This window comes from Sebastes fasciatus, chromosome 14 (assembly GCF_043250625.1).
Source record: "Sebastes fasciatus isolate fSebFas1 chromosome 14, fSebFas1.pri, whole genome shotgun sequence".
NCBI classification, from domain to species: Eukaryota; Metazoa; Chordata; class Actinopteri; order Perciformes; family Sebastidae; genus Sebastes; species Sebastes fasciatus.
Window position 1 is genome coordinate 6,538,346 of NC_133808.1, and position 23,275 is coordinate 6,561,620.

The 23,275-nt window shown below is 41.3% G+C and overlaps 1 protein-coding gene and 1 long non-coding RNA gene across 2 annotated transcripts in view; both read left to right on the plus strand.

Moving 5' to 3' along the window:
* LOC141782235 (uncharacterized) overlaps window positions 1-23,275 on the plus strand; it is a 493,504-nt gene that overhangs the window by 38,049 nt on the left and 432,180 nt on the right. The window lies entirely within an intron of this gene.
* On the plus strand, window positions 1,828-22,033 carry LOC141782216 (interferon alpha/beta receptor 1b-like). The gene is made up of 8 exons (XM_074658306.1): window positions 1,828-2,005; window positions 10,152-10,281; window positions 11,852-12,042; window positions 14,494-14,654; window positions 17,888-18,041; window positions 19,316-19,470; window positions 19,835-20,007; window positions 20,243-22,033. Exons 1-8 carry the CDS (start codon window positions 1,951-1,953, stop codon window positions 20,523-20,525), a joined length of 1,302 nt encoding a protein of 433 aa, XP_074514407.1. The 5' UTR covers window positions 1,828-1,950; the 3' UTR covers window positions 20,526-22,033.

The following is a 23,275-nucleotide window of genomic DNA, read 5'->3' on the forward strand; positions in this document are numbered from 1 at the left end:
CATAAAAATGACTTCTTGGACAAAACCATCTCAGATTGTGTGTAAATAGTCCAGACACTGGCATGCAGAGAGCATAGTATTAACAGCTAGGAGGGTTTTTTTATTGATTGGCAAACTCACAGAATTGAGTCACAAAGACACAAAGACAGAGCAACGTCCTGTAGTGCTGTGGCAAATAACCCCTACAAAACACTACAGTGGCCAGATTCACACAAATTAAGTGTGATGAATATAACTCACATTCTATCTGAATGCACCTAATGGAGTCTGATGCCAAGTTTAGCAGTTGGGGGTGGCATTAGAAAAAGTTCTGGTTAGTATTGAAGACGAAAAGTTACTAAAAACCCTGACTGTTCACCTTCGTAGCATTAGAAAATGCTCAGTGACTCAGTCTAGATTAAATCTCCTTCCGCCCCCACAGAAACAGATTCCATAGCACTGAGTGTACCTCAGGTTATCAAGGTGTGGCACACCATTGGTACGTGTGCATGTTGGATACAAGTATTCTTCAAAGGATTTTTTTTTTTTTTTACTTTCACTTTGATTCTTGCTTATTTAGTCGCAAATAACCCCAAAAGTAAAAAAAGATAAGACAAATATTTAAAACCAAGTCTTCAGATGCTCAACATGTTGGTTCGACCTGGCAGTGTATTAATATTGCACAGATTTAACAAACAATAAATCTGTGCAATATGAAAACACTGAATGTGAAATACATTTGTTATATATCCTTTGATGCAATATACACCTCAAGTGCAACTACCTTTGGTTACATTTTATTTATTACATCTACCTTACCTATTATACAAGTGCAACTACCTCTGTTTACATTACATCTATTTTTATATTTTATACCTCTAGTGCAGGGCTGTCCAAAGTGGGGCCCGCGGGCCAAAGTTGGCCCGCCATCAGGTTTGATTTGGCCCGCCAGATGTTAGCAAATTCTTTTTTTTAATTAAAAGACCCAACCGACTTTACTGTCTTTTGGAGGCCGTACCAGGCTCGGGTTTATGGTTAGAAGATAGTGGCATCATATGAAACTAGAAAACCTAAGGACTCCATTAGTACCATATCATGTCATATTAGCTTGTCAGGAAGGAGGCTCTAAAGTTGGGCTAAATTTTGGTGAGGAAAAACTAGCATGGCCATTTGTCAAGGGGTCCCTTGACCTTTGACCTCCAGATATGTGAATGTAAATGGGTTCTATGGGTACCCACGAATCTCCCTTTACAGACGTGCCTACTTTATTATAATCCTATGCAGTTTTAGGGAAAACATGCAGTTCTTTGAATGCAGTATACATGTGTTATTTTTGCCTATTCTAAAAATGGTGTATTTTAATATTTCTACATACTGGGGTCCCTAAACAGTCTTGGAAATGCATAAATTGCATAAATGAGCCCAATTGTATTCAGCAGGTGGGATATAAGGGGCTAACTACTGTATGTTAAACATATTCAATTAAGGGAACTTGGGATCCTAGTACCATTTTGCATCTTAATAATACAATACAATAAGTGTTTAATTTTGGCCCGTGGCCCTCCATTGAGTTCCAGTTTTGGCCCTCAGAGGGAAAAGTTTGGGCACCCCTGCTCTAGTGTAACACTTCTGTTTAGATTTATTTATTACATCTACTTTACATGTTTTATTTGCTTTATAACTGTGTGTGTTTTACCTGTTATATGTTTCATCTGCCTCGTTTAGTCTTGTCAAGTTTTAAAGCAACTGTGAATCTCGTTGTATTTAATAAGATGGCAATAAAGCTTTCTATTCTATTCTATTCTGTTCTAGTCTATTATTTTGAAAGTCCAACCGGAAACACTACTTCACACTCAGCTTACCGGTAGCTTTGCACATCCGGTGGTGGAGACCGAAGCTGAGCTGAGCCGAGCCAGGACGGAGACGATGCGTTAACATCAACAACTATCAGTACCTCGAAGAATATCCACCATGTCCGCTGCTCTGTACCTCGGTCTTCTCTTCTGCTGCCTCCAAACCAACAACGGTGAGTTATTCTCCTGCTCGCATGCTAACGCTGCTCAGTATGGACTCTCACTGTTAACGTTAGCTATGAGCGTTAACTACCACACCACGGTAACGGTAACTACGTCTACCGCTGGCTGCTACAGGTCTGATATCACGGTAATAGCTGCTCTGCCAATGTATTGTAGATGTTAATGTATCAAGGAAAGCCCCCCTGGTCTCATATAGTTGGGTTGGTTGCGTTATTATCTGTCTGTCGACATCACGCATCCAGCACGTGATGTGTAACTGCTGCACGTTGATACATACGTTTAACTGAGCTACACCGCGGAACAGTAACCTAGCTGCTAACAACACATGTTGACATGTACACAACACACAGAGGGCCACGGTTGAAGTTCTTTATGGTCTGATATGCTCAGAGAAACAGAAAGTACTCAATCTGAGCCTCCTGTCGCATTGATATTTATCATGTCTACAAATAGAGACAACGGTTTACAATGGAATATTTTAGACCAGTGGTTCTCAAACTCTCTGTAGTGGTACGCGAGGAGTCTCTGTAATATGTTTTAACAATTATTAAGAAATAGGACTGACCCATAAATCCTATTTTTCATGTTCTTCAGTCTTTATAAACTTCACTCAGTTTTTTCACGTCAGGAATATGATTTATTTATTTTGTTTCCAGTGAGATATTAAGGAGTTTATATGGTGACTTTGCTGTTGTAAACATTACTGTTGCTGCTCTAGAAACAACATTTAGCCCATTTATATTTTAAATACAGTATATGTATATGCAAAGTTAATATGCACACTTCAATATTTGTTTATCTATCGCAAGTCAAATCGTCATGGCAATATTGAACAATGTTATTGCACATCGTAGATGTTCCTCATAACCTGCAGGCCTAGTGTGAGAGGCTGACCCTAAAGTAGTATGAGAGTTGTGTGGAAGAGTTTAAGTGCCAGTTCTAGTGCTACCCCTTTGACAAAGGTCAACAATAAGTAATATTCCTATTAGGAATAAATTTGCCTCTTGCATTAACTGTGCATTGCTAAATAGGGTAGGCCTACGCTACTGTATTTTAACATCGGTCATAATGGTGGTACTTGGAGAGCCAAATATTTTCTGAGGTGGTACTTGGTGAAAAAAGTTTGAGGACCACTGGGTTAGACAATATGAGCAGTAAAAGCATGTTCACTCAAACAGTACAGATAAAAAAAACAAAAAAAACTTCTATGGATCATGTACAAGATGAATGTGCTGTTAACATTTCAAAAAACGTAGTAATAATAATGAACAGTGTAATAATAACAGCAATTAAACTCTTCCCTTACACGTTTCCATCCATCCATCCATGTGTTAGTTTGTCTTGGTAGGTATCCAGCTGCTGAAATACCCATACAGCATGATATGACAGTTGCTTCCTAAGCTGCACAGGAATCACACATGTTCTTTTGCATATTGAGTGTGGAAACAAAATTTTATCACTTTGACATTTTGGCACCAGTTATTTGTCAATGCCGGTAGTCCAACTCAGAATGATTTCTTTTTTTATGAGAGCTTATACAAATAAATAAATGACTTGAGGAGAGGAGAGGGCTCCGTCTTATCTCTTTCGAAAATAACCTAATTTTATTTTGTGCTATGCACGCTTCATGTCCATGTCAATTCACACACCTGTCAGTGAAGCATATAAACGAGATACTTACCTGTTACTGTCAGCATAACTATTAGAACAACAAGCACTGGGTAGATGTCAACAATGAAGAAAGCGATGCTGATCACAGATTCAGATACAGATACAGATACAGATACAGAGAGCTTTATTTATCCCCGAGGGGCAATTCAGTTTCTGCAGTCCACCGAGACATATACACACATTCATACTGCACAATCATCATTGACAGAGGGAACACAGTATGTGGCATATGGGGGGGTGCAGAACAATAAAAGTACGAGATTAAAAATGAAAAATATTCGCAATAAAAACAATGAATACAAGAATAAAAACAAGACGAGATAAAAGAATAAAGGAATAAATAAATAATTAGAATAGAATAAATTGCCAAGAGTATTTGCACATTGCAAATTGCATTTCAAGAATGTACCTAATGCAAACACAGACAACCGTTATGTGGTTAGTGCAAAATAACTGTACATTCAAAGTAAATAAAACATTTTTGGATTATCAGGATTATCATTAGCCAAAGTGAAAATAGTCCTGTAACGTCACGTGAGTGTCGCACAGTAACGTTACAGACAGCATACTAGGGCTATTAATCAACAGCGAATATTCGAACGGGACCGTCGAAACTGGAGGAGCGCTTTATTTAAACTCGGTTAGGCAACACAGACTTGCGTCATTTAAGCAGCACAATTCCTCTGTCGCACGTTCAGAATCTTTCTCCACGTGTTTTTTTCAAACAGTTTTTACGCCTTATGTGGACAGTGCACACACGCCTCTGTGTGCTCAGCCATTTATCCTTTATACTTTTAGCTATTGTGACCACCACCACCACCAAATTAGTATTGGGCGATTGTTTGAAGATGTTTTCAGAGCAATATTAATAGATAATAGAGAGGTAATTATGACCTGTTTAACTTCCTAACACTAGCTCTAAGCAGGTTATGTTACCTTTCCTCTCCTCATCGTGTGTGCGTGTGTAGACGTATAAAGTACAAAGATATTAAGTATTCCACATATTTCACATGCACGGATTGTTTTCTTCTTCCTGGAGGCGGGCCTTATGCTCGACAGTCACCATGACGCACAAAGTATAAAGACGTATAAAGTACAAAGATATTAAGTATTCCACATATTTCACATGCACGGATTGTTTTCTTCTTCCTGGAGGCGGGCCTTATGCTCGACAGTCACCATGACTCACAAAGTATAAAGACGTATAAAGTACAAAGATATTAAGTATTCCACATATTTCACATGCACGGATTGTTTTCTTCTTCCTGGAGGCGGGCCTTATGCTCGACAGTCACCATGACGCACAAAAGCTGTCCATCTCTAAGACAATTTGGACAGATTCCCTCAGAGATATTATCGTTACATATTATTTGGATAGGATTCCCTTAAAGAAACGTCATATATATGTTATTTTATCATTGAAAATGTCATTACATTTAAGTAAATTGACACTATTTGATGATACAACAGAGTGATGCATGTTCATTTATTATGTTCAATAAAAGTGTATTTTCCTAAATGTTGAGGCACCTCATATGTTGGCCAGACAGACATATTCCTGCTGATTACTGTGCACAAATGTACTGTAGATATGGAGACTACTTAGTCCTCAGGAGCCCTTCTGGTGCCGGCAGACATAGAAACCTCCCGGCAGGGCACGCTTTGCGAGCGCACAAAAAAATTGCTTTGCGCTTGTGCAAGATCATCACAACCATTGTTACAACTCCATTCTTGGTGGGCGAATGAGGAAAAAATACCAAGCAATAATAGATTTTAACAGGTCAATGATAAGCACAGTTCATAGTATATTTGTGTAGGTGTATAGAGCCTATATTGAATACCCTTGTCCTGCCTTTTAGTAAGAGATGTTGTGAATGGGGAAATAGAATGATTTAATGTGACATTTGTGCTTTTCCTTTATAGAAGGAAATAGAATGACAGAAAGGGGTAAACAGGGTAAAAATGGCATACCATGTAATCTGGTGCAGTAGAATAAAACAATCCCTCTCAATCATAACGCACTGCCTGCACCAGCTAACCAGCAGCAATCATCTGACAGACCTATACTTCCAAGAGACCTATGCTTGTGATAAGTCATGATAAGAAAATAAATATTGGGGCCTTAAATTTTGTTTTATAAAGTGTTCGCAATAAATGCAAATGTATTTTAAGAGTTAGCAAGGCTGTTCAGTCTATTGTAGAGAGAAAATGTGATCACCTGGCAAATAAAAGGCATGTTTTGAAGCTTGTTTTGAAGCTTGTTCCATTTCCCCTATTCAGTATCCTGTGATTGAGCCGTGACTCACCCAAGGCTTTCTTCTCCTTTTTTAAAGTATGGAGTTTTAAACTCTGGCCAAGCTTCTGTTTGCTTCCTGTCCGTAGTGTAAAAATAAATTTTCAGTTGTGCATGTTTCTGTGTTTTGAACAGGGTGTAGGCTTAGATACAAAAATGAACCATGTTGAATAGACATTCAACATGGTTCATTTTTGTATCAGAGTTTTTATTAGTTCAGTAGTTTTTTTTGCGTTCAGACAGAAAAACTACTGCTTTAATGGTTCTTTTAAGCAACCTACAGAAGTTCCTGAAGTAACTAGTGTTGCTGTCACAGAGGAAATAAATTCTTGACAAGTGAATACAAGGTCAAAGCGTCTCCCGACATCTTTACTGCAGAAACACATCCTAGACTGAATCATCTGTCATGCAGCCAAGAATTACCGCTCTCACAGATGAGGAGCTCAAAAAGACAGTCCGAAAGATATTAATTGAGGAGAAATATTATTTTGACCGCTTTCAAGAGCCTGACAGGAGAGTGTGTGTGAGTATGTGACTGATAGACACTAAACAAACATTATGTTTTAATGGCATCATCCTATAATTCACTTTTACGAGAGAAAAGGCTCTCTTCTCCTTGAATTAAAGGGACTGTTTATAACTTCTTACACATATAAATCACCCGGGTCGGTGTCCCATGCGCGCTTGCGTATCGCGTATGCGCGCGCGTGTGGCTACGCTGTTCAGACTCAGACTCCAACACAAACTACACGGAAGCACCAAAACCGCAAAGTTGTATCTAGTGAAGCCCGTCTTGCAAACAGTGTTGGCCGCGGTCGGAGGACGCGGGGGAGACCGTAGCTTTGGTCTCCAGGGCTGGAGTCTCTGCTGTACTCTGCTCGTCTGCCTGCTTGCCTTCACTCAGCTCGCTCCACCTCACGTTCATGCGCGCACACTACACACTGCAGAAGACTTCGTAGCTCTGAGAATATCTAGTGAATGTACAGTGGACGTTTGTGCAGAAATAAATACTGCAGCTCCTCCAGACCAACAGAGGTTTCCCGTGTCTTGTGAAGTGACGGGCCCGCGCAGAGAGAAACGTTATCGTCTCTGACCGGGTGCCGGTGTCTTCCCTGTTCCCTCCGACCGCGGTCGGGAGGCTGAAGCAGGAAAAGCCAACACTAGGATCAGCATTGATTCACGGAGAGACCTTCGTCTGGCCAGCTAACATTACTGCCAAGCATAGGAAATATAGAGTGATATTGTGGTTCTAGCTGACGTGTGTCGCCTCACTGTTTTGAGCGATGCTCGTTCATGTCTATTTAGAGCGAGCAAGCGCGAGCACGACGCTGACTTTCTTTGACTTAACGGCCACTGGTGTCGCTGTTAACAAGCATTTCTGATTCTTACAAACAGTCCCTTTAATAGTATCTCAGGGAAACTAGAGAGTGTGCTGTATCTTCAAAAACATATCTAACATAACATATATAATCAAAGTTTATGTGTGGTTAAACTATATTTGGTGCTTGTACTGCTGTTCTCTGTTGCAAAAGATCTCAGTGAAATCACCTTATGCCATGAAATAGAGCTGTTAGTCGTACAGCTACTCTCCCCTCATCACCTGATTTATCTTAAGCAGAGTCATTGTTTCATTTCAGTTTGACTGGGTTTATGTTTCACTGTGTGTGCCACACTTTGATAACCTGAGGTCCAATGGCACTCAGTGTTATCGAATCTGTATCTGCCGGTGTGAAAGACTGAGTTTTTGAGAATTTTCTAATGCTATTTAGTCATGAAAATCGAATGTTGTTTGTTACACAAGGCCTACTTCCTGTTGTAGTAGGTGGTGCAGTTATAAATGTCTTCAGGCCAGGATTCTGAAGTCGAGTTAAAATAGTTTATTTTTTCATTGTGAAACATCGAAATTTGCTGCGTCGCTGTTCAACAAAAACTCACAAGATTCCCATTAAAGCATCATCAAGGTCTTAAGGCTTTTCTGAAAAATTTGAGATGGATCTGATTAATCTGTGAGGAGGAGGTCATAAAAGTACGCAACCTGTAACTTTCTGTTGCCAGTAGGTGGCGCTATGACTGAGTCAAAATTGGCATGTAGATGTCCTCCGGCCGGGACTCTTGTCACACATGAGAATTTTGGAGCAGATTGGACAATGTACGCCCAGGTTACAACAACTTCCTTTTTCACTGCCACACCACCGCAACATTGGCCCAGTTCAGACCTGGTATTAACATGCATCCTCAGTGATCGGCTCACAAGTGGACAGCCTTAAGTACAGGTGTGAACGCACTCGAGGCGCATTGAGGACGCATTGAGGTTGGATCTTTCAGACCACATTCAGAGGTGGCCTGCACCCGGGGTCTCTGCGCTCCTCATGTGGATAGACGGGCAGATCAGAGCGCTTGTCAGCATGGAAACGGCCTCTGTGCTCTACTGTATCCTGTCGGTACCAGGTCTGAACAGGGCCATTGTTCCACGAAAACTGAATAGCTTCGCAATTTAGCCTCGCAAAAGGTTTTGAGATTTTACTGACCAAATTTGAAGGCAATCTGTTGAAATTCCTAGGAGGAATTCGTTAAAGTACAGAGCCTGGAAATGACAAAAATTGCAGAAAAATAGCACATTCAGTTCAAAATGGTTGACTTCCTGTTGGGTTTACGATATACCTCCAGGGGCTTTTTTTTGTACGTCTCCACATGTTACATCTGCCTACCAAATTTCGTACATGTAGGTGAAACGTACCGCAGAGGCTGCTTCATTAAAATGTTGTAGGGGACGCTATAGAGCAACTTTTCCACACCCATGCGCGAGTCCTATAAAATATATAGTTTTTCACCACTTGTGATGCATGTGCAGTTTCATGCGTTTCCAAGCTCCTTTAGCCCCTCAAAAATGTGTTTCATTGTGGAGAAGAAGAATAATCCCATCAATTTCAATAGGGCCTCGCTGCCCCCCTGGTCGGTGCTCAGGCCTTAATAATATGCTCTCTGCATGCCGCTGTCTCAACTATGTCTGAACTATTTACACACAATCTGAGATGGTTTTGTCAAAGAAGACACACCACTCTGTCATTTTCTATGTTGGCTGTGTCTAGATAAATGATTTAGATGGCTGCCTCAGGCCAGATTCAGACAGGTAGCTAGCTGGTAGCTCGGTATTTGTCGAGTGTAAATGACAGATAGCTGGTGGACAGAGTCCAAAAACTAATAAAACACATCAATGAGCCGCACTGTTGCACTGGGTGACATGTTCCTTCATTACCATGAACACACACACACACACACACACACACACACACACACACACACACACACACACACACACACACAATGTAATTTATTTTGACTCAACCCCACATACACTGTCCTGCTGCCACAAATACCAAAATACCAAATACAAGCACCAATTATGGATTAATCCCACAACAACAACCCCTATCAAATGCAGTATTTCCTCCTGTTTGAATAACCTTTACTAAAAACTACAGTGACCAGCTATTTTAGGAAATTATTGAGCCTTTTCTTAAAAATGAAACTATATATTTGATTTCTATCTTCAGGAAGAACCAAAGGGCTTGGGGTTGAGTGCCACAGACAGAGTAGGGAAGTCAGAAAGTATTGAGAGATACATTCTTTTCATGGGATTTGTTGACAACAAGAAACATAGATTAATGCCGGCTTTAGCCTTCAACATGATAACCTATTCAAATGCCAATGCTTTTCTTTTTTTTAATTCAAATGAAACTTATTTAACTTACATATTTGGATAAGGTAGTAAGTTAGAAAAAAGAATGACTTCTCGACGTAAGCATGAAGTGTTAACATTAATTTTGAAAATAACAACCTTCTGTTTAATCTAATTAAACACAAATACTAGTAATTGATTAGAAAATAAAAATACACTTTATGTCCACATTGTTATATTAATGTAGAGCTGAAACAAGCTTCTCAAATGTGAGAATTTTTTTTCGTCATATACGATAATAAATTGAGTAGGCTACATTTGGGTCAATTAATGATCAGCTGACAAATAGATAAGGGAAATAATTGGTAATTGCAGCCTATATTCATGTTATTAATTATTAGAATGTTATTGGATTTAATTATTAAACATCGTTATAACAATGTCTGCTGCATAGCCTGTGTCGTCATGTGGATTCTCCCCTTGTTTGTTTCAGTCGGAGCAGAGCTGGCGCCCCCAGTCAACTTGACCATGATCACGTTGAACACCGATTACATACTGAGCTGGGATTGGGACCAGAGTTCGGCAGAGAATCAAGCTGTCAACTTCACCACACAATATCTGGCGTAAGTCTCACTCACACAGACATACATCATGCATGAGGAAGAGAAACCAGCAACACATTTGTTACGACAAGCTGACGTTTGAATCTGGAGTTAAGTGATTTTCCTGTAAAGTTCGAGTTCAACATATTCTCCTTATTATATTCTCCATTATGACCAAGATGATAGATTACAAAACAAACAGGAGGTTTTGAAAGGGTTTATTTAGGTCCTGGAGAGATTTTTGCCACAATAGCGATGTGGCTTAAGAAACAGCTGTGTCGGCCGGTCCACCACTTTGGTCCAGAGTGAAATATTTCAACAACTGTTGGATGGAAAGCCATGAACTTTGGTACAGACATTTGTGTTTCCCACAGGGGGGATTGTAATAACTTTTGGAATGACAACGTAAAACCTCTTTACACTTTAAACCTTCAGCCTGCAACAAAAAAGTACGTAAAACTACACATCTCTGAACACTGTAATGCTCCCAATACAATAAACCCATACAAGTTACTCTGACATTTAGCCATCTTACAGTTTGATTTTCTTTACAATGAGCATCACAGCCTCACAGACACAGTACTGCAAACTCTTAACTTGATTTTCTTGAGTTGTGTTTGTTGAATACAGTCCATCTCTGTCTGGTGAGAAACAAAACCTCTTTTGAGCGAGCGTTGGTGGTGGGAGTTAATGCATTGAGAGTCCCAGCTGTCCTCCAGGAGAAGAGCAAAGTGGTTTGTTTGTAGGGAAATTTTAATTCAAATCAACAGGAAACAACTGCAAGTCTTTACTGGCAAAAAAGAGATAAAGTTGGATTACAGCCAGCAGTTCCTCATGTTTGGGGAGTTGAGCATAACAAACTGAAGTACAAACTGCAGTGTGGTTGAGTGTGCAATTTCAAAATGTGTTCAGATGTGATGACCAAATGAGGTGTCTTTCTCTTGTGCAATGTTTCAGACATAAATATGGTCAGGCATACACAGATTACATTACTTGCCCAGCGCCCCCACCGTTTCACTTTTTTTTTATTGAAATAAAACCCATTTAGTTAATTTTCGCGTATCAGCGCCGTGTTATCAATACATAGTCGGACGACAGACGCAGAAAATTAAATGTGAAAGTGTCTGCTCCGTAGGAAGTCCCAGCACAGAGTAGCAGGAGTCAGATTTCACACACGGGATGAGAGAGAGTTGACAGACAAGACGATGGCGGAGGATTTGATGTCAAAGCAAAAAGCAAAACGCCTATTTAGCAATATTTCAAATTTAAACCCAAGGCTATAGGGGCACCATAAAGTTAATGAGGCAATTGCAATATGGAGGACAGATCTGTCACAGTCGGTGAGTGTGTGTGTGTGTGTGCAATAAAAAACAATTCAAAAGCGTTTCTACATGTAAAAACTTACATACAGTTTATTAACCGGTGGGAAAATGTCTTCACTGTGACATCCCTACATCCCAGGCTAACTCAAACGGCTCCAGATTTCTTAAACTACTTCATATTTCCTTCTTTTTTTTTTCCAGTTCAAGACGATCAGCATTGTCAGTTACGATGATTAATGACTTACATTTTTTGTTTCTCGTCCCCTCAGGAAGTACAAGCTGAAGTCTACGAAAAGGACTCCAATCTGGCAAACGGTGTGTGAGAAGACGTCACATAGGTCATGTGACCTTACAGGGCTGAACCTGTACTTCCTGGGCATCTACGTGATTCGTGTACAAGCCAACGTGAACGGGAGTCTCTCCGACTGGGCGCACAAGGAATTCTGCCCTGATAAAGAGGGTAAGAGAGAGATGGATGAGATGGAAGAGGAGTGGAGGGAGGGCAGGAGGGGGATGCGGATGAGGGAGAGAATCCCTCTGTCTAAATGTTTTGGAAGTTACTTAAAGGGTCACTTCAGTTTTTTTCAACCTGGACTTTATTTTCCCATGTGTTTATGTCAGAGTGACTAATGCAACTTTTAAAACTGGTCCAGTATTTAGGGAGAGCGCTGTAACCAGCAACCACGAAACAAACTGCGAGGGCAGTGAGCAGCATCAATGTAACGTTACGTTACTAAAAGTTCTTGTTTTTGCCACTGACAGGGTCAGTATACGAGTCTGACAACATTATGGAAAGAACCGTACAGAGAAATACAAGTTTTTTTGGAACTTTCTCTTGATTTGGTCTGTTTGTTATTGTGTCCAAGTCCCTCTCAAGGAGAAGTCTGCCTTCACATTGAAAATCTTTTGTATAACTCTAAGCTACGCTCTCTGTCCTCCAAAACAACAGACACTCACGTATACATCATGGATGTATTCCACCGTTGTCTACCAGCAACACATCACCTCGCCAGATTTCACAACCAGACTTCTCCTTGAGAGAGACTCTTTCCATAATGTTACACACTTCTAATAACAATCAGAGTCTGTCATGGCAAAAAACAGCACTTTTAGTGGACGTACATGATGGTGCCAGGTTGCTCCAATAGCATTATATCATAGCCTGTGAGCAGCTGCCGTCTACAGCGCATGTGATCTCAGGTGGGGACCACAAACCATCAAAAACAAGACAAACGCGCTTTGACAGTCAACTGAACAAAAGAGTGTTCAACCGCAAAATGACGTTGATGGAGCTGTGAGCGACGTTGTTAGGAAAAGTAACCTTTGCGTTTTGTTTTCGAGTAATGCAGCTCTGAACTATCAAAACCACTGTGTAGAGTTCAGTCAAGGTCTTGCCAGAAGCAGAAGCATAAGTAAAAAATTCCAACATGATTGAACACAGTTTAGAAAATCACAAAGGCAGACACAGCTGGAGGAACAGGTTAAACCTCATACTGCTCACAGTACACTGCTATAGAGAAGCTTGTATAGATTTATTCTCAAAATTGATTCTAAATATATTTAATTTTTTAATGTGCACAATGCAGCAACCCACACAATAGTAGATCTTGGGCGAACGTACTGTGTGGGCGTCTCCAAACTCCCCTACTGTTTTGGATCATGTAGGTGCAAAGGTGCTACGTGCAAAAGGGCTTGGTGAAGTGGAATATAGATCAGAAGGTATGGTGATTTATTAATAGACTCTAAGCTGGTCCCATCACTGGTCTCATGGCTGTGAAACAACTTAGCCAATCGCAGTGAAGCATGACAAAAACAAACAATACATGGTGAAAGGCTTCACCAGGAACTCCTATTCTTGTCCTGATGGTGCAGAGCAGCAGGATGTTAACACACATCGTCTGAATCAAACATGAAACACCACTTTTTGCCAGAAACGTTGGAAAGGATGCCAACGGTCATCCAGGCAGAATACCAAGTTATAACCAACCAGTCTGTGTGTTTAACCAATGTAAACACAGTAGATGGCTGTGTGTAAAGGCACTGTGCTCTGGAGCAGCACTTCTCCAATCAGAGGCTGTAGATTTAAACATATGTGTCCTGCCTTCACATGGCTGCAGGGAGGAGAAGGTTTATCAGCCTACAATATAAAGCAACTGTGGATAAGGACCACACAATAATCTACTGATGTTCCCGTTGTAAACACATGGAATGTTTCCACCGTTATTCCATTATCGCTGCACATTTGCTGCAAGTATTTAGTTTTTTCTCTTGTGGACAAAAGCAACAGACGTGTTTTATCAGACATCTGATCTCAGTGTAACTTTTGAGACCAATTTTCCACCAAAAACCAATAACTGGCTTTGCGCTGCCTCATTTCAGTGGGCGGCTGTGGCTCAGAGGGTAGAGCAGGTTGTCCACCAATCGGAAGGTAGGTGGTCCCATCCCCGGCTGCTCCGGGGTCACATGTCGATGTGTCCTTGAGCAAGACACTTAACCCCAATAGTTGAACTAACTTTGAACGAGTTGATGTCTGACCTACTGTCCAAAACCCAAATATATTCAGTTAACTGTCAGATAAGAAAAAGAAAAGCGGCAAATCTCTCATTTGAGAAACTCGATCCAACAAATGTTTGTCATTTTTGCTTGGAGACTCACTCAGACTGTTAATCGATTAACAAAAAATAGTAGTTCATTCATTTTCTCAGGATCGACTAATTAATTCGTCAATAAAGTATTAGTTTCAGTTGTAGTCTTGATTATGTGATGATGTTGTGAAACTGCATTTCTGTAGTTAGATTTTACATGAGTACAGTTTATTTAAATTTTGTTTTTTTATTATTAAATACTAGGTTTCAAAATTAAAGTCCTCAAATAGGCCCTAATCTATCCATTCCTCTCCTGCTCCTGCTAGCTGCTGTGGGTCCTCCAACCAAAGTGGAACTTTCTCTTGCTGGAAGTGGGCTGGAGGTTACCATCTCTGACCCTATGACCAGCACCAACGTCTCCATGAAGGAACATCATCCCGAGCTGTACTACTGCATCCTCTACTGGGAACGCTCTGTAGGCACACAGGTAGGAAACACATCCCTACAACTCATCCTTCATCCCTCTGACAAACACTAGGCCCTTGTGTACTATATAGCTTTGAACTAACTTTTATACTCCATGCAGAATGTGAATCAAATTTTCCTCAGATTTCAACTTGTGGGCTTGAGCAGCCTTTTTACAGCAGGCCTCTTTAACATCTATTCCCCTGTTGCTGATCGTATTAGAAGCCTTTTGTTATGTGATAACGCTCATACAGATAGACAGATCCACACAGACTTGTTACAGCCGGAGAGAAAATACCCAACAGTTTCCTCTGTTCACACTTCCCATTTTCTCTTCAGTCCCTAAAGTCACCTGGTTAAACCCCCGAGACTGCAGCAGCCACATAATCAAGCCATATACTCACAATCAGCCCTAGCAGAGCACCTGGTTTCTGTTCTGCATGTTCAGAGGAATGTTGGTTTATTGGTTTCGACTCGTGCCCTATACAGCTAGCAGAGGTGTTTCCTGTCTGTGCTACAAAGCAGGTGAATCTCACGTGAGAAAGAGCATGTGAGCTCTTGTTGTTTGTTACCATGATTTCCGTTCAGCTGCCTTTATATAAAGCAGCCAGCAGGTCTGCTTTAAACTGGTTTGACGCCTTGAGGAAGACGCAGGTTACTGGAGAACATTGTGTGCTTTAAAATTGCATGCGCTGCAGAGAGTTTAATGCACAGTATATTATAACAAAAAAAATGGTTATCAGTTGAAGACTTAAACTGCTAATTTCTGTCCTTTTGTTTTTGCATTGAGTTACCACAGTAAGCCATCATGCCATGTAGCTTTTATTTTATTTATTTTTTATTTTATAAAGATAAATACACATTATTCCTTCAAAAATAAGAATACTGGTTAAAATAAAATAAAAAAAATCATTAATTTAGAAATAAACAGGGAACACAAGAGGGGAAAAGGTCATGCCAAATAAAAAAAAATTAAGTACAATGCTAAATATATATTATGATGAACATAATGAAACTACTTCTTCCATCTTTTAAATTGGAAGTGGATGTTTTTTTCCTAAGCGTGAATAAATGGATATGGCTGCATACTTTAAATTATAACTATGAATTATGTCTAGTTCTGCATTATGAAACATTTAATTTGAAACATCAGCCCCAAATTCCTTCATATTTTAAAAGTATAGATTATTTTTAAAGGCCTTTAGAGAGTTAGTGCATCTTTAGTTTCTATAGTGTATAATCACCTGAAACTCTACAGTAGCCCAGAACGGACAAACCAAACACTGGCTCTGGAGAGAGAGACTTTTGCGTTTTCCGTTACCTGAAGGCCACCGTAGTTCTACGACAAACTTGTGAAACTGCGGTAGCGTGAGTCGCAGAGTGCCAAACCGTGGTACCGCCCGGATGGCCTCTGAGCAAGGCGATCGGCGTTACCACAGTTTTGGACTCCGCGGCTCACATTACCGCAGTCTTGAGAAGGGAGGAGTGCGAGGAGGGTTATTCAGTTGGTTGCAATCTGCAACCACGCCACTAGATGCCACCAAATCCTTTGCCAAGTTTTCTGAAATGTTTAAATATATAAATGAGGCATTATCTAATATTAAGTTTTGGTGAATTTAGGAGAAATCTACAGACTCAAATAGACTAAGTGTAGTAAAATAAATACCTAAATGTGTATTTTGGATGTTTTATTTCCACTAGTCTGAAAGAAGACATGTTAGGGATGCAAAATAGTCAAAAATCTCAAAATTGACCAGTTTTTTTGCCTGGGGTGTCTTTGCTGGCTGTTATTGGCTTTACAGGCACAGATATTTGAATGAGGATCAAAGTGAAAACCAAAGTCCCGTTGACATACTCTCAGTGCGTCTTGCCTCGTCTGCATAGCTGACTGATTGTTGATTGTCATCCTGATCTGTTGTTAATGTGCTTCAAAGTACAAAGCATTAATCTCAGCAAACTATCATCATTGTCAAAAGATCTGGCAGTCCACACATTTGTGGTCACACTAATGCACCACAGCTATAAAATGACTAATGGACATGAGTCAGTTTGTGTTGGGAGGCACCGGCTAGACTAGGACAGTTAGTGTAGCCTCGTCAATATATTGTTTAGTGGTAAAAAAACAGAAAATTGAATGCATAGAAGTGGGTGATTTAGTGCAATGAGCTGCATACCATCTTCATTTTTTTTAATAATGGCGTAGAAATGATTATTATTCATCAGTTAGTGAATCTTAATGATGTGATTGAATACGGATGTAATAGTATCTGTATTCGTATTAAACGTTTGGTACAGGACTTCCGGTTCGGTATGCGACATCCTTTCGGTACGCCCTGTGACCAAACAGTTGTTTATATCTACTACACGCACACACGGAACAGAAATTCTGGAGTGTGAGTTTTATCTGGAAAGTTTTGTCCTGCTAGGTGGTTTAGCCCGCTTCGCCGGGTTAATCAAGCTCATTGGACAACAATATGTACAAACTGTATGCCGACACTGTTCAACTGAATTTGGGTATATCTGTGGATACACTTGAAACATTTCATTTATGACTGCATCACCCGAATGTGTCGATTAGCGGAGCGAAACAAAAACAGAGTGGACGGCGAGTTCTTCACTCCACAGTGTTCAGGCAGCCTCCCACTAATGATAGTGTTTATCGCTGCATATGTGACCACACTCGATTGTAGACAATACCGAATTAAAGCATGCGGTCAAAATGTTTCACATGTCTATTCCAGTCAGTCCGTTGTGCCTGCCCTGTAACGAGCACAAGCTACACTTCAGTTCAGGAATGATCAACCGGTCAGAGTCTGATGATGGAGCGTTACAGAATTACAAATACTTTATTGATCCCCGGGGGGGGATACATTTACATAACAGACATTAACATTAGAGACGTTTCTGTCATTTTTTTTAATTTGTTTGTATTTTATTGACAAAATGCCAGTATTTGAGTGCAGTTGCCGAGTACTGTTAAAGTAACAACTGTTCAATGTTTATAATTTTCAAAATTAATGGAAAAAGTTATTTTCTGCATTTTCTGTGTTTGCCCTATTGTCCCAAAAATGTGCCGAAAGGTCAATTTTGTGTTACCGTATCACCCCTGTGGTTGAATGACATCTGTGCTTTCATTTCCACCACATCCTCACAGACATCCCATCACAGATCCAAACTTGGGGTTTGACTGTAGTGTGCTGGCTCATGAATAAATGAAATGAAATAAAGTTCTCATCTCTCCCATCTGTCCTTCAGGTCTCAACAACTAAGACGTTGAATATCCCCGTCAACACGGTGAATTTGCCAAACCTGAAGGCCTGGACTTGGTACTGTGTGAGCGTCCAGTCACGCTATGACTTCTACCACAAGAACAGCAGCTTCACCTCACCCCTGTGCATGGAGACCGAAGGTAACTGCCTCAAGAATCTGCCTGTGACTGTGAATATCTCAGAAAGTGGTGGGCTGCAGTAGACTGGTCTGTACCGAGTCATGTATACATAAATAAGTTTGATTACTGTATGTAATTGTGCGTACATATTGTGGTACATATTGATATTAGAAAGATATTCCTGTTAATGTTATCATAATGATAGCAGCATGCCATCCAGCCCTATACCCTCACCTGCTCTTTTTCTACAAGGCCCCAACCTTCACCAATCAGAGTACACAATATCTTTGTCTTTCAAGATGGTCACTGTGTCAGATTAGGCGATCATAGAGTGATGCATTCTTGCCGTTACATGGCTGTTGGACCCTGAACAATCATAGCAGAGGTAATGGGTAAAGTACCAGGGATCAACTTTACAGCAGGACCAACACATGCTTCTGTATGTAATCAGGGTTTTGTGAATGAAAGTGAAGCTCTAACCATTTGTGGTCACTGGGCAGTGAAGTTTCCTTTCCAGTCACCAGAAAGAGGATGAAGCAACAGCCACAAATCGCTGTACTGTAATCGGTAGTCTTGAAGTCGTTTTGGTTTTCACATTACATGACTGACCGGCAGCAGGAAGTCACACACTACAAGATCTTTCACCGGGAGGATTCCCCGATGAGGTCTCCAAACTACGTTTTGTCACGAAAACACGCAAGAAGTGGCGGGCGTAGTCGTGCTTGTTGATATTATCGTTGGCACACATGTTCACATAATAGCCTCTTTCCACACGTCGTCACTATTTCCCCCTATCTAGATCAGTCATCAAATTATGGGTTATGTTTAGTCATGCGAACATCCAACACCCTAGGTGCAACAACAACTTTGGTCCATGTTACTAATGCAGCACATGCAGTAAGTTCCTATTGTTACGGGCAACCTCTCCTCCCCCAGATTTCTGTTTCACCTCAACCCGTGTCTCGCACTTTCATTGGCTGTACATCCCCAGACAATGTGTCTGAGAGGCAACTAGGCTTGCGTCTTTGAACAGCTCACACATGGCACTTGAGCGCTGATTTTGAGAGCGCCGAGCCAACTTGGATTTTCCCCCTGATCTGGGTTTTTTTTGTCAGGGAGCTCCAAAAACTGTCGGCGAGTGGGACATCAGGGCTGAAGTCGTGTAGTGTGGACTGGGCATAACACATTCATGTCTGTTTGTATATACCTGTGTGAGTGGATGTAGGTGATAACAGACACAAAATGCAACTATACTCGAATATGATGTAATCTACGTACGTGTGTCACTTTAACAGGTATCGTTCCGTGGTATGAGATCTTTGGGTACTTCGTGCTCTCTCTGGTGATCTGCTTCGTGGTCGTGCTGCTCTCACTCTTCATCTCCTACCGGTGCTACAAGACCATTAAGGCGACGTTCTACCCCTCCGTCCAGCTGCCTACACCCTTCCAGGTATGCAGCCACAGCACGCCACAGTTTTACTTGCAGACCGTAAATCTAGTTTGTTTTCATCTCTGACATTTAAAATGGAAAATAGTTTTTTGAGAACATGGGTTTTTACTGTAAATTTGGCCAATTGAATTAAATGTAGCACAGGAAGGCTTTTTTGGTGTTGGTGGAAGAACATATAGCTAGCCTATAGAGAGCTAGTCTATAGATATAGCAACTGACTATCCACACTGTTGTTTACAAGTGAGCACATTTTTTTGCATTTCAGTGTTAACATTTTTAAAATGAATCTCACTAAAGTTTATTTTAATCATGTCTATCTCTCTTCCCTGCTCTTCCTCCGTCCTCACCCTGGTCCTCCCTCCAGTATCTTTTTGACTCACCTGGGTCTGACATTCCTCGCCTCCTCACCCCGGATTCAGACTCCGAGTTGTTGTGTGGTACGGTGACCATCTGTCCAGAGCCACCGGTCCTGGAAATCCACATCCTTCCTTCTGAGGCGCTGCTGGCGCCCCCATCAGACCTGGAGCCAGACAGCAGGTCAGTTAAATCTCTGATGCTATATCGGCTCATGTGTACGTTCATGTTTACAAAGCACTTAAGTGCATTTAATAAGAAACGACTCATTGCATTTTCAAGGGTTTTCTGTTTTACGTGGCTTTCAATGACTCAGCCAGTGTTTCACCTCACAGTGTTCACATATCTGTGGTCGTGTAGTGTCGTTTTTTTGTCAGCAAGTGAATGAATAAGTGCACCTTCCCCTTTATGTTTCCAGTGTTAGACACAGTCGCCAGGACAGCGGCGGCAGCGGAGATTCAGGAGTGTACTCCACGGGGGGCTCCAGCCTGCTGCAATCCAGCTGTCAGTCCGGCTGTCAGTCCAGCTGTCAGTCCAGCTGTCAGTCCAGCTTTCAGTCCAGCTGTCAGTCCTCCACAGGGGTCCAAGATTCTGGGCAGGGCCACTTTGACTTTGAGCAGGTGAAGATGCAGGACATGGCTCCAGGGCTCAAGACTCATCTTCTGATCACAGACAATTGCCTTGTGGACATGTGCGTCTGAAGGCATGCACGCGAAAAAAGACGTTTTATCGAGGGGAGCATGAAGCGAGGACGACATTAAGGAAGACTGAGGTTTGAGGAAAATGTGCGTCGTGCCTTTTCTCCAGCTGTAAACCGTGAAACGAGAGGAAAGCATAACAAAGAAAAGTGTGGAGAAAGGATTATTTAAAAAAAACTCAAGATGAGTGAGACTCCCACAATGGAAAAAAGTGATCTGATGTGATGTCTCTCCATGTTTCCACCTTCCCAGGAGGAACGGTGTGTTCTTCACTCTTGATATATCTCTCTTTACAGATGCTTTTCAAGATGCAGATCCTCATGTGACCTACTTTTTTGGCACCAACAAGGAAGTAGTGTTCCAATTTTTATATGTTGTACATACGTATCCTTCACCTTTTCTCCAACAGCCACTGTCTTAACCTTCGTGCTGTGAGTGGTTGGCAGGTCGCTCTAATCGGACTGAATGTGGGTGAAAGGATTAGAGTGTATCTGTGTAGCAGTCTGCATTAATAATGGTTTTAAAGCTGGGGAAAACCCAAACACTGTCAGGCCGTCCTTTCAGGCCTCCCTCCAGAGCCACTCCCCCAAAATTATCATTATGAAGACAAACAACAACCAACATGGCTACTGTTGGTACTCACAGCTGTCAAGCTAGCAGGTTGTGGATGGCTCCAGTGACGCACAGTGAGTGCTCAGGCAGGTATGTAGACAGGTTTATTACATTCCTGCAACTATGGCAGAGTATCAAGGCCACTGTCGGTAAAAAAATAATGACGGAGCTGGGGGAGGGATAATATTTTGAAAAAAAAAAATCTAATTTCTGGGCTTCATCCATCCATCCATCCATTCTCATCGGTTTATCTGTGGCCGGGTCGGGGGGGCAGCAGGCTAAGCAGGGTGTCCCAGACGTCCCTCTTTCCAGCAAACTCTAAGGACATAATTCACCTTAACCTGTGGTTCAACACAAGCAGTTATGTTATGTGCCTTTTCTGTGTCGTTGTCCCTTCACATTGACACACAGTCCTTTAAAAGCGTCAGTGTGTAACCGTGTCCGTCACGTGACGCCATTGGGCCCAAAAAGACTTTTCCCCCACAGACTTACATCGGGAAAGAGATGGGTCCTAAATCAGCGGATAATATTTTTTAAGGTTAATCAACTTCCCAGAATGGCCGCTTGAATAGCCCTTATTTAAATCATTCGGTTCTAAAAGTTGCAAAATGCGCTAATAACTGAATCCAGAGTTATTTCCCTTCCTCGGTTCATGTGAATGAGACCCAGACGGAGGCTGGAGCGAGGGCTGGGAGGCGAAACGCTACAGCGCCTGCTCTATGGGCCCAATGGATGCAGAAGAAGCTTTTTTTTTTGCTTCATGCACCACAGAGCAACTTTCATGTGAATGAACGGGAGCCCGCTGTATCCTGTTCTCTTTCTACATCCATGGTAGTACCAGTGTGTGTTGGCTGTGCTGAAATAAAAGAGACACGCCTTTGCGTAGTCAAAGATACAAAGTGTTTGTCTCTACTTTCTTTTAACTTCTACAATATTAGTATTTACTTATGTTAATAAAAGAACATGAAAGACTGCAGATCTCCTCCCACAACCTCTCATCAAAGCAAGCATCCATTTTGGTTTTGTCTTCTTTGTGTTTTTTGGCATTTTGTCATCTACCTATTATTATACTTCCTCTTCCTCTTGGTAAACCAGCTCTACTCCAGCTGGACTGGAGTGTGGAACAACTGAATCAGGCACAGTCGGTGTGCTTGCTATGCGTATAGTCTGTGTAGTCACAGGATGACAACATTTACGTCACACAGACCATAGCAGACATGCGGACCATCATGGTGAGTATGAATTGGCCTTTAGGAGCAACGAAATTCAGCCACAGATACAGCCAAAGCTGGCCGGCCCGCAGGATATTAATGAATTCACCGCAACATCTGCAAGTGCAGCCTGTTGAACTCAGTATAGTGAGAACAGAACAGAAAAGAAATTCTAGAGCATAAGTTTTACCAATTTTATGCTATTTTTCACGTAAAATTTTTCAGAAACATCTTGAAAGTTTGCTCCGGCTGGTGGGCGGTACTTGGTATTTCCTCAACTGATCTCAACATGGCTGCCAAGTCACAAACTTTCTAATTTTTACAGCTTCTGAAACATGTTTCTGAAACCATTTGAGCTGAGATATAGGCATTACAGTAACAGGATATTGATTCATATTTGATCAGCGTTGCCTAGTTTGACCATTTGATCGGAGTCAGAGATGGCAAGGCTCCAGCTCAGCTCTGATTGGTTGTTTTCCTCCGGCCTGTGAAATCTTGCAGATGCCATTAGGAGCACCGGAGGACACACAGACACATGATTTTTTTTCACATTACCTGTCTCATGCACTTCTGTCAGGATATAGTGACCGTTTTATTAAAATAACTTTTATTAATCATATTTGCTCCAATTCTACCCACTGCTGCATTAACTATGAGACCACATCCTAACTGGATTTGACACAAGACCTCTGTCCTCTCTCGAGCTATAATATTAGGTAATAATGAAGGTTTCATGTAGACCCAAACGACCACAATAACCCCACTGGGAGTCTGGGGCCTCAAAGCGGTTTCCGGCTTTGCATGGTTGATAATCCAGCCTGGTGTGTCTATCTGTCTCTGCACTTCATATCTGAAGTGTTACTGCCACCCTGTGGACACTCGTCTGAAGCCTGAATGATAAAGCTGTAATACTGCGTGGGATGAAGTAAT